This window comes from Trichoderma evansii (genome assembly GCF_050947405.1).
Source record: "Trichoderma evansii strain SZMC 28006 chromosome Unknown GGI43scaffold_34, whole genome shotgun sequence".
Taxonomy (NCBI): Eukaryota; Fungi; Ascomycota; class Sordariomycetes; order Hypocreales; family Hypocreaceae; genus Trichoderma; species Trichoderma evansii.
Genome location: NW_028145172.1, coordinates 2217 through 15701, shown reverse-complemented (window position 1 = coordinate 15701; position 13485 = coordinate 2217). Strand labels below are relative to the sequence as shown.

At 48.4% G+C, this 13485-nt stretch overlaps 6 protein-coding genes and 1 non-coding gene across 7 annotated transcripts; 2 read left to right on the top strand and 5 right to left on the bottom strand.

Annotated features, from left to right (window-relative positions):
- Positions 1 to 600: 600 nt before the first annotated feature.
- On the bottom strand, positions 601 to 1292 carry GGI43DRAFT_388559 (ADP-ribosylation factor family-domain-containing protein; the record flags this gene model as incomplete). The annotated part of the gene is made up of 3 exons (XM_083204087.1): positions 601 to 764; positions 821 to 967; positions 1043 to 1292. The coding sequence occupies 3 exons, from the start codon at positions 1290 to 1292 to the stop codon at positions 601 to 603; spliced, it is 561 nt and encodes a 186-aa protein (XP_083055508.1).
- Positions 1293 to 3554: 2262 nt separating this feature from the next.
- Positions 3555 to 5229, top strand: GGI43DRAFT_274008 (Lactonase, 7-bladed beta-propeller domain-containing protein). The gene has a single exon (XM_083201125.1). It carries the CDS (start codon positions 3878 to 3880, stop codon positions 5033 to 5035), a length of 1158 nt encoding a protein of 385 aa, XP_083055507.1. The 5' UTR covers positions 3555 to 3877; the 3' UTR covers positions 5036 to 5229.
- Positions 5230 to 6616, bottom strand: GGI43DRAFT_274009 (SGF29 tudor-like domain-containing protein). The gene has a single exon (XM_083201126.1). The coding sequence runs from the start codon at positions 6488 to 6490 to the stop codon at positions 5423 to 5425; it is 1068 nt and encodes a 355-aa protein (XP_083055506.1). The 5' UTR covers positions 6491 to 6616; the 3' UTR covers positions 5230 to 5422.
- Positions 6617 to 8358: 1742 nt separating this feature from the next.
- Positions 8359 to 9215, bottom strand: GGI43DRAFT_274017 (uncharacterized protein). The gene has a single exon (XM_083201128.1). The coding sequence runs from the start codon at positions 8984 to 8986 to the stop codon at positions 8450 to 8452; it is 537 nt and encodes a 178-aa protein (XP_083055505.1). The 5' UTR covers positions 8987 to 9215; the 3' UTR covers positions 8359 to 8449.
- GGI43DRAFT_274014 (uncharacterized protein) lies at positions 9216 to 9973 on the bottom strand. The gene has a single exon (XM_083201127.1). It carries the CDS (start codon positions 9934 to 9936, stop codon positions 9445 to 9447), a length of 492 nt encoding a protein of 163 aa, XP_083055504.1. The 5' UTR covers positions 9937 to 9973; the 3' UTR covers positions 9216 to 9444.
- A 450-nt stretch (positions 9974 to 10423) lies between these two features.
- GGI43DRAFT_t209 lies at positions 10424 to 10503 on the bottom strand. Its single transcript has one exon. It is a non-coding gene; the product is annotated as a tRNA-Gly (tRNA).
- Positions 10504 to 12359: 1856 nt separating this feature from the next.
- On the top strand, positions 12360 to 13145 carry GGI43DRAFT_426259 (glycosyl hydrolases family 11-domain-containing protein; the record flags this gene model as incomplete). The annotated part of the gene is made up of 2 exons (XM_083208619.1): positions 12360 to 12631; positions 12746 to 13145. 2 exons carry the CDS (start codon positions 12360 to 12362, stop codon positions 13143 to 13145), a joined length of 672 nt encoding a protein of 223 aa, XP_083055503.1.
- Between the last annotated feature and the right edge of the window lie 340 nt (positions 13146 to 13485).

The window sequence follows — 13485 nt, the reverse complement described above, 5'->3', positions numbered from 1 at the left end:
CCATCTTGTGCTGCTATTCCCCTCTCACGCACTCTTTCTTTCACAAGAAAAAAATGTGGTACAAAAAGATATAAGCACGGGGTATTTGAGCATTAACTAAAAAAGGCGTATTGCGTTATAAAGAGGAACAACAAAAAGAGATGCTGATACGCGCTTCAAGTAAAAAGAAGAAGCTGGCGAGACAACAAGAACAAAAAAAAATGTCACAAAAAAGAACCACGTTAGAAAAGCACAGACAACAATTTTGTCCCTCCCACAACGCAAACATGGTATACAGCAGTTCCATCACCTTCCTTTCTCCTGTCGATTCCTTCTCCCTCCTATATTTTTCCATCTCTCAATCTCCTTTCTTCTCCTTTGGCGAATGGTATATGTGGCGGTGTGCGTCCAGTCGAAAGCATCCATCTTCTGTATAGATGACGGCTGCTTCAGACTGAGACTGAGGCGTTGGAACTGGATATGCAGTCCCAACGTAATATTAATGAATGGGCGATCCGTAGGCGGCACCAGGGGTTGTATGCATCATTGAAAGATTTCCATTAAACGTCGTAGTTTTGCGAAACGAAACCAAAGCGCGAGTATGTATCGTTTTGTTTTTCCTTATTTCTTGACAGGAGCAGCAGGGGCCTTGACGTTGTTGGAGAGCCAGGCCAGACCTTCCAGCAGACCTTCACCACTGGTGGCACAGCTGGGCACGACATACCAGACCTTGTCTTTGAGCTTGGAGAGCTGGAGAGCGTCGGTGACTTCTTGGGGTGACATTGCTGGAGAAAATGTTAGCCATAGCCCTTCTTTATGGATGGTCCGAGAGGTGACATACCCTCCTTGAGATCCTGCTTGTTGGCAAATACCAAAAGCAGACTGTCCTTCATTTCTCGGTCGTTGATGATGCGGTGCAGTTCCTGTCGGGCCTCGTCCATGCGGGTGCGGTCGGAAGAATCGATGACGAAGATGAGACCTTGGGTGCCTATAAGAAATTAAAAGGTATGATTAGTACTCTGCTCGCTTGATTGAAAGAGGGCGAGAGCAGCATAAAACATACCGCTGAAGTAGTGTCTCCACAGAGGACGGATCTTGTCCTGACCACCAACATCCCAAACGTTGAACTTGACGTTCTTGTAGGTGACAGTCTCGACGTTGAAGCCGACAGTGGGAATGGTGGTGACGTCCTGGCCGAGCTTGAGCTTGTACAGAATTGTTGTTTTACCGGCAGCGTCGAGACCCAGCATCAGCAGTCGCATCTCCTTTGATCCGAAGATCTTGCTCATAACCTTGGAAAGTTGGCCACCCATGATTGCGATATCGAGTTATTGAAGCTTCGTGATGGTTGGGTTACGTCGCGACGAGAAAAAGGCGAGAATGCGTAGTTCGCGGATGATGGAGATAAAAAAGGAGGGAGGGGCTTGCGGCGTTGCAGAAGCGAGTCGCAAAAAAAAAAGGTGTACGAGTCGAATGAAACGGAATTTGTATGCAGGGAGCGCAACAAGTCTATAGCAAGACAGTTCTAGTTAGCAGCAGGTCAGAAACAAGGTCATCGCAAGCGCGTCTGCACTGCAAGCGAATCTTCATTTCCCTGTCCCTTTTCTTCTTTCCTTCCTTTCTCCAACCAGCATTTATTTCCAATACCCGGCAAAGCGACCAAGCGAAAGATTGCGCGGAAACTCGAGAGAGAGGAAAGGGCAGAGAAAAGGAGACGAGCAAATAGATGCTGGGTTCTCTCAACTTACATGCTAAAACGTGGCACTTGGGGACTCTTTGAATCTGGAGAAGAAATCCCAGCGATTCTCGACTACCAACGACTGGAAGAGACGAGAATTATAGTCAAAACGTATGAGGGCGAGGCAACACGCGCGCGAGCCACCAAAGGAACGTGAATATTAGAAGAAAACGGGGGGTTGAATATGGCGGCGTTAATAGGATCCCGAGGGCACAAAGCTGCGACAGGAGAAGAAACGAGGAAGAATGGAAGAATGGAAATAAACAATGGGATTAGAGAGAGCGAGGAGAAATAGAGAGAGAGTGGGGTGATTCGCGATGCCACGAGGAGCTCGAATCAAATTTTGGAGATGGTTTCTAGCTTCTAGCAAAGGAGGGACGAAAGATGCGATGCCAATGCGACGCGGCACGTGTGGATGGGATGGTCAGATGCTGCTAAAACTAAAACGAGTGCGGAGGCATCAGGTACGGGTACATGCCATTGATAGGTACCTGTAGGTGCTAGTCCAGGCACGAGAGGCACAAGCTACAGCACAGCTCCCCAACTAGGGGAATTAGGTGTCCTCTTTTTTCTCGCTAATTTGCGATTGATTAATCGAGTTCTGAATCGCATCGGGGGACGCAGCGCAGCTAGCAGGTGGTAATTTAGAGGGCCCTGGCCCGGGCGATGGGGCCACAGGCATTGAATCATTGCCTCCATTTTTGCAAATGTAAGTGCTTCATGCAGCGCCGCCGCATGCAAAATTGGAGCGCAGCGCAGCGCAATTTGGTGCCCTTTGGCGGGTCTCGAGCCGGGTTGCTGCGTCTAGCGGCGGTACCGATACTTGTCTGGCCCAGCAGCAATCTGCCACAGGGAGCGCCTAGGTACTAGGTAATGAGCACCAAAATAGCCCCTACAGGACGGACACCTGGAGAGCACCGACAGTTATGTGAGCTCTGCAGTAGCCAGGCGCCTCTAGTTCCCCTAAACCTTGTATTGCCCATCCCCCGCCGCTAGGGATGGGTGGCCAATGGCGGCTGTGGAGCAGGTGCAGTCATTTTCAGGGGTTGCCGCCTGATAATCTCCGCACCTTCGCTGTTTAAGCCACAAAGTATCTGTACCTGGGCCTGTGCCTGTGCCTTGTGCCTGTGACTGTGCCTTTTTTCTTTGTTTGTTCTCGCAATTGATGGCATCAAATTCTACACGGCCTGTGCGTTGCTGCATCGCAGTTGATGGCAAAAGCACAATCTTCGGAGGGCTCCACCGCAGCCAAATCCGTCCATTATTAGCATCAATTAGATCCATTGGTTGGTCTGTGAGTATTTTAGTCGAATTACTATTAGTAGTAGCAGTTCCGTATGGGTAGCTTCAACTCAAATTCAGCGTAGAATAAGAATCAAGATAGAATCATCCACAACACAGTTTCTCCAATTGACAAGTACTACTAAAAATAAAAGAAATGATGAAATAAGCCATTCAAGCTTAACAAGCAATAAAACCTTAATAAATAAACCCTGAGAGACTTTTCGCTCCATACATATAATACTACTTACCTAATTCATACGCCGCATAGCTTACTCCCCTTACCTACTCACCTACCCTAAATACGCAGTTCACAACTCAAGCCTCTTCAACCCCATGAGTAAGCACAACAAAATAGGTGACAAAAACTCCGTCCAGCATCAATACTAATCAAAAATATATCCAACACACACACATTGTATATCCCACTCAAGCTTATTTTTTAAACTCGGCTCTACTCCTTCACCTGCCCCATCCGGCAACTCTGCCTCGTGGCCCACATCGTAAAAGCCCTCTTCACGATCTCAGGTCAGGAGTAGTGCCGAGCGACGACACGTCGATGACAGCCCTTTTCGACGGCTGAGGCGTGCCACTTCATGCAGATCGATGCTGTCAGCTTCGCAAGTCTCGTACCGAAGCCGTGGATGGCTCTCTTGAAACGTCTTGGCACCAATAGGCGGTAAAAGAAGACGAGGCTACCAAGCCAGAGATGGCAGGTTCCAAACGTCACATTGACAGGACATGTCCAGCTCGTAGATCTAGTTCTCCTATAAATCCTCTGATTCCCAACGTTGATCCAAATCCAAACCCTTAATCCATTCAGTGATTCATAACTTCTCTCTCAGTTGTAATCGTGTTGCCTAAAAGACAAACATCAAGATGAGAATCTCAACCCTCTCCGCGGCCCTCGTCGCCTCTCCGGCCCTTGCGGCTCCCACCGCCGAGGCAGCCTCATCCACTAAAGTTGTCTACGCAAACTCTGGCCACATCTATCTCGCCAACTACGATGGTTCCAAGTTCACAACAACCGTCAACTCCTCCTTCAAAAACACCGACCCCTCTTGGCTCGCCTTTGTCAAGCCCAACAGCTTGTACGCCGTCAACGATATCGCCTCAAACACTTACCTCTACAACATTGATGTCAACGGCAACACCATCAAGCAGGTGACCAATAAGCAAGGCTCTGGCGGCGTCGTCCATCTCGAGACCAACAAGGCTGGAACTCGCATGCTTGGTGCCGGCTACGGCTCTGGCAAGATTGACGTCTGGAACATTGAAAACGGCGGACTGTCTCTCATCAAGAGCATCTCGTCCCCCGGCCCGCTGGGCCCTGATCCCGATCGCCAAGATGCGCCTCACCCGCACCAGACCGTCAACGATCCCACCGGCCGCTACTTCTTTGCCAACGACCTCGGCACCGACTCTATCCTCGTCATAGACTCCCAGAACGATGCCTTCAATATCGTCAACCGCATGAATGTCGTGCCCGCTGGCTCTGGCCCCCGTCATGGCGTCTTTTACCCTTTCGGCGCTGCCAAGGCCACTCACTACTTCTTGCTCTGCGAGATGGGCAACGTCGTCATCTCGTACAAGCTCGACTACACCGACAACGGCAAGGGTATTGAGCTCACCACCACACAGGTGCTCAACACTTTTGGCCCCAACAGCCAGAAGCCAGCGGGTGCGGGTGCCGGCGAGCTTGTCCTCTCCCCTGACAACAAGGACCTGTATCTATCCAACCGTCTAACCGGCCAGGCCACCGACAACATTGCCCATATCAAGCTCATTGATAACGGTGCCGACAATGTGCAGCTCCTTTGGATCAACTCTGTATCCTCCGGCGGCACTGGACCTAGAATGTTTAGCATTAGCAATGATGGAAGCTCCCTGTTTGTAACCAACCAAGACGGTGCTCTCGGTGTGGCAGCCATTTCTCGCAACGCCGCGGATGGCTCGCTCGACACCAACTTCCACGGCACAATCAGCAACAGTGTATTTGGTGGCCAGGGTCCCCAGTATATCAAGCAGATTCAGTAAAGATGAGATTGTAAAAGCCGTTTGGTCTCATACGCGGCAAGGTAGTCGCGTGGATTTTGAAAAGAGCAGGAAATATAATTAGCAAGTTAGTGATATTGATAGATCTTCACTGTAAGCTAGAAAAAATTGCAAAAAGATAATCAACCACTGGGTGCTCCAAAAACTCCGCATTTTACCAGCTCTAGTTCATTCCAAAGAACTCGGCTTTTCCCCTTCCCTTTTGATATCTCCGTAACACCGTAAAAACCGTTGCCGCTCTACTGTCTGGTTAAAGCAAAAAAAATAACCTCCGCTCCTGTCCAAAAAAACTCCGTGAGCACGTATTCGGCATGATAATAAACTAAATCCCAATTGGAGGGGCATCAACATAAGAATATACATGTAGGCCTAAGGGCGATATTCGATAACATATCGTCGCTCTACCTGTTGTAGGGTGGTGGAATCGTTTTCCCCTTCGAATTTGAGGTCGACCTTGCCATTGGACGCCATGCTGTGAACCTCGGCTTTGTAAAACGTCGTCGTCTGGGGATAGAGGGCGAGGACGATATGGCCGGCTTCGTAATCTTTGAGGGTGGTGGACTGGCTTTCCGCTGTAATGGGAATCATGCTGCTGGCACTGGATCGGTATTCTTTTGTTTTGCTTTGGTCATCCGGCTCAATGTCGATGACCTTGTACCGCCGGCTCTTTCCTTCGCCGAGGACCTGCGCAACTTCGCCTAGTATCCAGTCAGACGTCTGTTCGCCGTTGACGGCCTTGGGCTTGAAGGCCACCTCATCGCCCTTTGAGAAGAGAATCTTGGACTTGTTCAGAGAGCCAGGAGCTCCGCTCGTGGACCCAGGCGGCTCGACGCTGTCTGCCTTGGGTGGGATGCTGTCCCCATCACGATTGCTGCTCCGATCACCGTGCTTTCGGGAAGCACTCGCCATTGGGCTGGGCACGGGAGAGTCGCCAGCACCGTCGAAGTCGTAGAGCGAGGCCGCCGCAGCGCTGTCCCTTGTGGTGGACCTCTTGGATGGGCCAGAGGTTGCGGCCTCGGCTTGCTCCTTTGCAACCACAACGGCACGCACCAGCTTCAGCTGCTCCATGAGGTTCTTGGCGGCGGTGATGTTGTTCTCGGAGAACTTGACGCCGGACCGGCAGAGATGTTCCATCTGCTTCATCATGTCCGTGGGCACGCTGTCGGAATCCATTGTGCCGGCCTGCTTGTCCAGGCCCACCAGCTGGTCCAGGTTGTCGTTGTCGGCGTTGATCCCGTTGATGAGATCCTGGAAAGAGTTTTTAGCCGACTCCCATATCGTGGCTTCCTCGCCATGTGCTCCGCCGTTGTTGCGGTTCGAGCCGCGGCCGCTGCGGTTTCGTTGCGACATGTCACGTCGGCCGGGCTGGTTGTAGTACGGGCCGAGATCTTCGTGGAGGTTACTGACTTCGCGCTGATGCGCTTTACGATTAGCCATCGTGGTCAACTCTCTGGGTGGGCACCGCGCGGTTTTCGCCGACCGGCCCCAGCCTTGCGAGCCAAAGACCCAAGAATTGGAAGAGAAAAGCACGCCAGAGCAAAGACAATGAAGGAGAGAACAAGCGACAGAAGAGATGCTATGCCGGGCTAAAAAGACAAAGAAAAAGACAAGACAAGGCAAAAAGGATCAACTGGATTGGACAGATTGGGGGAGAACAGCACAGATGCAGGAGAACGAGCCAACTTGATATGAACGACACTACTGCAAGACTGGGGGGTCGCTGGAGCGCTGTGGACTTACTGGCCGTCTGCTCTGTCGGCAACCCTGCCAGGTCGCCCAAGTGGGTGCTGCTGGCTGACTCGCTTGTGCTCGCTAAGGCGTGCGTTTCCGAGCCCGTCTGGCAGCTGTGCGCTGCGATGGCGACGCGTAATTCAAGTGCGGATGGAGGAGGCGAGGAGGAGGAGAGAGAGAAGAGAGAGACGAGCGCAAACAAGGTGAGCTTCGATTAGATATGCGAGAGAGAAAAAGGCTGGGAAAAACAATGAGTGGCCGGGCCGGGGGATAAGTTTCAACCCATTTTATGCGCTAGGGAGGGCTCAAGCGACAGGCACGGCGGGCGAATCAGCAGGTACGAGACTCAGTCAGAGGCAGATCTTTAATCTTGTTTCGGCTTCTGCGCACGACGGCGACGCAGCTTCTTTTGCGCCTGATGATGTTGTTGGGACGTCGGTTCTGCGACAGAGTTTGGCGCGAGGCGTGGTCTGGTGACGGATGCCTGGACCTGATCGCGAAGCTTGGTCGGGCCATCTATGTCCCGCAGCTACATGTAAGCTAGAGGCACGCCGGGGATACCTGCGCCACTACAGCGGGTGTAGCGGACGTGGCAGCGCTTTGGCGGGTAGAGCTGCAGGTACCCAGCAGGTCCAGCTTGCTAAGCGCAAGTATTGACGTTATCAAGAGGCGTAGTATGTACCGTTTGGTAGGGCTAGAAGGTTGGAAAAGTCAGAAGGGTACATATAGAAAAGCCATGATTCTTTTAGCCAAAGTAAAGGGAATTGTTATCCAGCACCCCGGCCGTCGAATGTACAGTTAGTTTAATCTACTACTAGGTACCTCTACTGCCTCTACTGTCTCTACTGTCTCTACTGTTAGACATCTACTGTCTCTACTGCGTCATTGGTCTGGGACGTTGGATGACGAAACTGGGGTGCTCAATTTCCTAAAGTAAACTCTAGCAGTAGTAACTGTGCGTACTTACTAAGGTATGCAGAGTGCAAAGGGGAAGTACGTATAGCCTATTCAGCCATACCTTCGCAAGTCCCCCATATCAGAAATAAAATAGAAATCGTCCCGATTGCTCCAAGCCTTTACGTTTATTCTTCCTCCAAAGTAATATCATCTTCCCAATCCCGAATTGTTTTGATCCCTTGTCCTTTCCTTTCAATAGTAAGTAGTATATTCGCCAGTAAGTTCTAAATTTAATTATAACGCTAATTCCGCTTCCTTTCCAGTGTCCCAAGCAAGTATCCCAACTTAACCGTGTTCATTGCCGTTTTCTTTGTTCCTCGTTTGCTTAATGGCTTGAGATGTCGGCTTATTCAGCGGCTGGTTGCTGAGGGGCAGTGTCCATGGCATTGTTAGGAGTTGAGCCTTGACTCTGGAATGCTTGGGCCCAGGATCGTTTCAGCTCGTTCAACTGAGCTGTCATGGTTCTCTCAAGAGTACGGTTTGATTCGGCGAGGAGGCGGTTTGATTCAGCGACATCGTCCAACATTTTTTGACTTGTTTTTCCCCTTCAACAAGTGTCCATTCTTCATATTTTTGCTTCATTCTTCGGTTATAGTGCCGTAGAGCCGCAACCGAACGTCTAATCTTGTCTTTCATTGCGGTTGTGCACTCTGGTTTGTTGGACACCATGATCAGTTCGTCTAGGATCGTGTCTGCCGGGTCCTGCGACTAGATTGCTGGTCCTGGCTGAATTACAGTCTCTGTCCATGAGTGCTCAAGCTTGTCTCCGACAGCCTTTTTGGTCCATTCGTTGATGTCAGTGTTCTTTATCATACTTGACCAAATCTGCAATACCATTTTCTCATCTTGTGGCAAGACGGCGATAATATTCTCGTTAATGACAGCAGTGAGCTCTTTATTGAGCTGTATACTGTTCGATCCTGTAAGAATTTTTTGAATCATTTCGCCCACCTGATCCATGGCCTCTTGCCGAGTGATTGTATGGTTTATCTCCGTTTTGATTCCAGGCGGAGGTGTTTCTTCTCTCAGAATTGAGCCAACTGATTCAAACTGCTGCATTTCCAACATGATGCCCAAATAGTTGTTGGTGGTATATTCGAGAGCATTATCAACGTACAATATGCTCTCTGTGGGCGTTCCAGAGCCAACCGTTTCGTTAACAGTATTCTCTCCCTGGTTCTGCTCATTCTGCTCTTGAGACTCCGCGGCTTCCTTTGCTCTAGCGCGCAACTCTTTTGGTGGCATTCTCAAGGCGGTAGATGAGGTTTATTTGTTTATAGAGGATTATATTGGAGGTTTGGCGAATATAGTTGAACTGTGAAGTGAGCGCAGCTGCCTGTCAAAGTCAAGAGAGGATAGGTGTGAAGGAGAGAGAGAAAGGAAAAGCAAGAAAAAAAAAGAATAGAAAAGAATAGAAAGAAGGAAAAGAAAATGCGTGACCGCTCTTTTACGCGTCGCGCACGTGTTGCTCTCCTACCAGCTGGCGAGCTTTTTTATTTTTTTTCACGCCTGAATTTTACAGATTTCTGTTCGGGGAATTTGAACATTAGTTTTCGAAATACTACCTAGGTACTTCTTCTACTTCTACTACTTCCACTGCTTCCACTGCTTCCACTGCTTCTACTACTTCTACTACTACTACCAGATCATCCCGTCGATACAGTTTAGAAGCGCCTTATAAAATGGACCAGGAAAAACCCAGACTATCCCATCATCAAAGATCTGGTTATGATAAAAGAAATCATTGAAGATCGAAGATCAAGAAAAACGTGGGATGGACCCGGTGTTCCACCAAAGTATTGCTCAACTAAACCAACAAATGAAAGAAATGACAAGAAGCAAATACCAAGATTCAAAGTGACATGAAGAAGATCTGGGACAAGGTCGAAGAGATATCCAACCTGATGACAGCAGAGGTGGAGCCATCCCACCCATGAGACCCCTTGGATGACTTCACCCAAGAAGTATATGATCCTCTTGATAATAGAGGAGATTTGCCGGAGATACCTGACTTGCCGGAGGACATACAACGCCACGAATAAGCTGAGAGAGACGGTAGCCATAAAACAAGTAGGCTGCCACGGCTTAAGAGAAAAAAAATATTCTATGTGCGAAATACCACTAGTTTTAGAGAAAACAATGGCTATCGGGATGAATAATAGTGTAATTTCGCGGCGCGTATGTGTGTCACTCATTGGGTATCTTTTCGATGTACTCTTACTTGTATTACATACGATTTATTAGGAAGAAATGGGTACCTTGTATTGTAGACGGTACCGGCCATGTCCAGGTGGCATACCTATGTTTCATTCGTTTTAATAATGTTCTGCACATGGTCTCTGACATAGGGGTAGGGAAAGATGTAAACCGCCAGAATCTCGTCGCCTAATGAATAGTGCATCTTCTATCTCCCTATTCCCGAGAATAACTACATGCTTGTCTTTCTTAAGTTTATTAATTTTGTAGAAATTATGTACAGCTATCAACAGCCGAACGTTGATCATAAATCGCAAGCTCGAAATGTGGCGAAGAAAAAAGCACGACAACCCTATTCGGATTGTTACGATCGCTGAAGCCACAAACATTACGGTGCTTGCGCCGCAAGCCAGAGCTCTCGGGAAAGAGAATAAAAAAAAAGGGAATCCAAAAATAATGAGGATAACTCCAAAAAGAAAAATTGACTGCGTAATCTGGGAATCGAACCCAGGGCTCCCCGACGTTGCGGATGGCAACGGAGAATTTTACCACTAAACCAATTACGCGGTTATGGACTTGTGATGTTGGCAGCCGACAGAATTTCACACTATGAACAAATTGTTGAGATGTAGCAAGTAGTATTGTTTAATCACGGTGGCAGCTGATGGGTGGAAGAATAACAAAATATCGATACAAGAGCCCCCATTTCATCTTTTGCTTTGCTGTTTTACTAAGAAGAGAAAGTAAAAAGCTTGGTAGCATGTATATTATTTTCGTCGCGTTGAACTAGTTCCATGATATATCACAAACATAGATATCTCGCCACCGCTACAAAGTAATTTTCCACTCAAGGGGTCTCTGACATTCCGTTTCAAGAGAAAATTGCAGTTTCAAGTTTCAAGAAAACTCTTCAAAGAAGGGTAGCAGGCATTTCGTTCATATAACCAATGATCACAGTCAAATTTTCTCGAGATCAGTCTTACATAACTGCTTTGAAGGTCTTTTGAGTCAACGCTTCGCTGGCAGCCTGGATCTCACATTCGGCCAATTTGATCTCTTCAAGCTCCTCCTCTTGAAATCTCAGATGTTATAGCCTCTCTATTTAGACCGGCTGGTAGCGTAGATCATTCCGGTATTAACTGCTTTGTCAACAGATGCATTGAAGCAGTAGTGGCGGTAATCCGAAGGTACCTATATTGACCGAATAGCCATTGCTCGCGAGAGATATTCCTTCAAATTTAGTAAGTCTATATCATCCGTTCATCATAACTTCTTGATGAATCTTTATTCGCAATGGTGGCTGGTTATTTCCACTTCAAAAGCGGCACAACTGGCTGCTCCCACTGCGTCGTCCCCCTTCCATTTGACTTTAGGCAAAACAATTAATCGTTAATCATAATTCAACACTCGCATATACGCTCTGAAACCATTACTAACAGAAAGCATCCCATCGAAACATCGTGTCAGCAACACGTAGCTGTGCCTTCTCCCCGAATCCGACTATACATATCCAATTTAGCCGTTAGACACGCTGCAGGCCAAGCCGCCATTCACCCCGCAAATCAGTGTCTTTGAGTCCCGTTTTTTTAATCCCCGGACTGCTTCTTCGGCACTAGGCTAATAGAGAGGAATTCTTCTTGTCAAAACACTTTGGGGTATATGCAGCTGTGGGCAGGGGTGTTGGAGAAGTTTATGGTTAATTGGAAGGTTATGGATTAAGTATGTGTAATCTACTCAGTTTAATATTGCTAATACTGCATGGCTGCCCATGGCTGCTACATTGTCACCCTGTTTTTACCCTGCGGCAAAGATGGGGTTATTCGCTATTTGTTACCAGAATATTGCAATTGTAAAGTGCCTATTCTGAATGCTTTATTCTGCTTCCTGTTGTGGTTTACTGCGCCATCATATCTCTCCACATATCAAAATTAGGGGCAGCAGACCCTGCCTCAAAATATTAATCAAATCGCTGCACGCTACTGGATATGCTTTTATCCTTTTATTCTCTTTTCATTCTTTGCTTCAACTTCGATACCTGAGCTGCCAAGACCACATTAGCCGTTAACCAGTAAATAAAATATGCCGTTTCTCACATGTGCCGGAGCTAAGGAATTTCTGTCCAGACGTCGTGGCAAGCTGTGTTTAACCAGCAGTCCATCATCAGGCATCACCACGTCAGAATAAGAGAACCTAGAACAAGGCGTAATATGAGAAGCAAATTGCCCATGGGCGGGGTAAAATGAATAAGGAGTCTATCCTGAAGCCGTACGAAAAGGGGGAGCCATTCCTGCAATTATCCGCGAACTAACTTATAACGACGATACCAGCCCGCTCCAGATCTAGAGTATTCAAGTGAATTAACGATCAGACAGCTCGTATTCAGATAGTCTGCCACATCAAGGCAAAGAAGCTCATCGACATCATGGTCTCCTTCACATCTCTCCTCGCTGGCTTCGCCGCCGTTACTGGAGTTTTGTCCGCTCCCACCGAAAACGTGGACGTCGTGGACGTGGAGAAGCGCCAAACAATTGGCCCCGGCACTGGCTTCAATAACGGCTACTACTACTCATACTGGAACGACGGCCATGCTGGCGTGACATACACCAACGGTGCCGGCGGGTCATTCAGCGTCAACTGGGCGAACTCGGGCAACTTTGTCGGAGGCAAGGGATGGAACCCCGGCAGCAGCACCAGGTAAGTGATCCGAGCGAGCATGCAATAGCTCATACTTTCCAAGATGCCACCGCCGATTTTTCCCTCTGCCATATTCATGTCAGAGAGCTAATGCCACTCGCTCTGTTAATCAAGAGTCATCAACTTCTCTGGCAGCTACAACCCCAACGGCAACAGCTACCTCTCCGTCTATGGATGGTCCAAGAACCCGCTTATCGAGTACTACATCGTTGAGAACTTTGGAACCTACAACCCATCCACTGGCTCCACCAAGCTTGGTGAGGTGACATCTGACGGCAGCGTCTACGACATCTACCGCACGCAGCGAGTCAACCAGCCTTCCATCATCGGAACCGCCACTTTTTACCAGTACTGGTCGGTCCGCCGCACCCACCGCTCTAGCGGCTCGGTCAACGTTGCGAACCACTTCAACGCATGGCGCAACCTGGGCCTGACTCTGGGCACTTTGGACTACCAGATTATTGCTGTGGAGGGTTATTTTAGCTCTGGTAACGCCAATATTAACGTTAGCTAAATGGCTGGTAGCGCATGAGAAAAGCAGTCATCATGAAGCAACTGATATCGCCAAATACCTGGTACATAAACATGTATAACAGACAGTTGCACATGGATGGCCCAAGTACATATGCCTACTAAGTCAGCTAGGAAATAAAAGGTGTTAATATCGCGTATGATACGTCTCTGGTTCAATCGTCTAGCTATGTACTTGTAATTACCTGGGTAGATAAATCCAGATATAGGGCTGCTTTATGCCCTACTAGACAGTTATTTCTAGCATCAAGTACACGGTTGTAGCAAAATTTAGGACTGTCTCACAGTTACAAGAGACTAAAGGAATATTTAGGTACATGTAC

Excerpts from the sequence above, each read along its gene's own strand:
- GGI43DRAFT_274009 (XM_083201126.1), bottom strand. The coding sequence starts at position 6,490 with ATGGCTAATCGTAAAGCGCATCAGCGCGAAGTCAGTAACCTCCACGAA.
- GGI43DRAFT_274017 (XM_083201128.1), bottom strand. The coding sequence starts at position 8,986 with ATGCCACCAAAAGAGTTGCGCGCTAGAGCAAAGGAAGCCGCGGAGTCT.
- GGI43DRAFT_274014 (XM_083201127.1), bottom strand. The coding sequence starts at position 9,936 with ATGAGTGACACACATACGCGCCGCGAAATTACACTATTATTCATCCCG.
- GGI43DRAFT_274008 (XM_083201125.1), top strand. The coding sequence starts at position 3,878 with ATGAGAATCTCAACCCTCTCCGCGGCCCTCGTCGCCTCTCCGGCCCTT.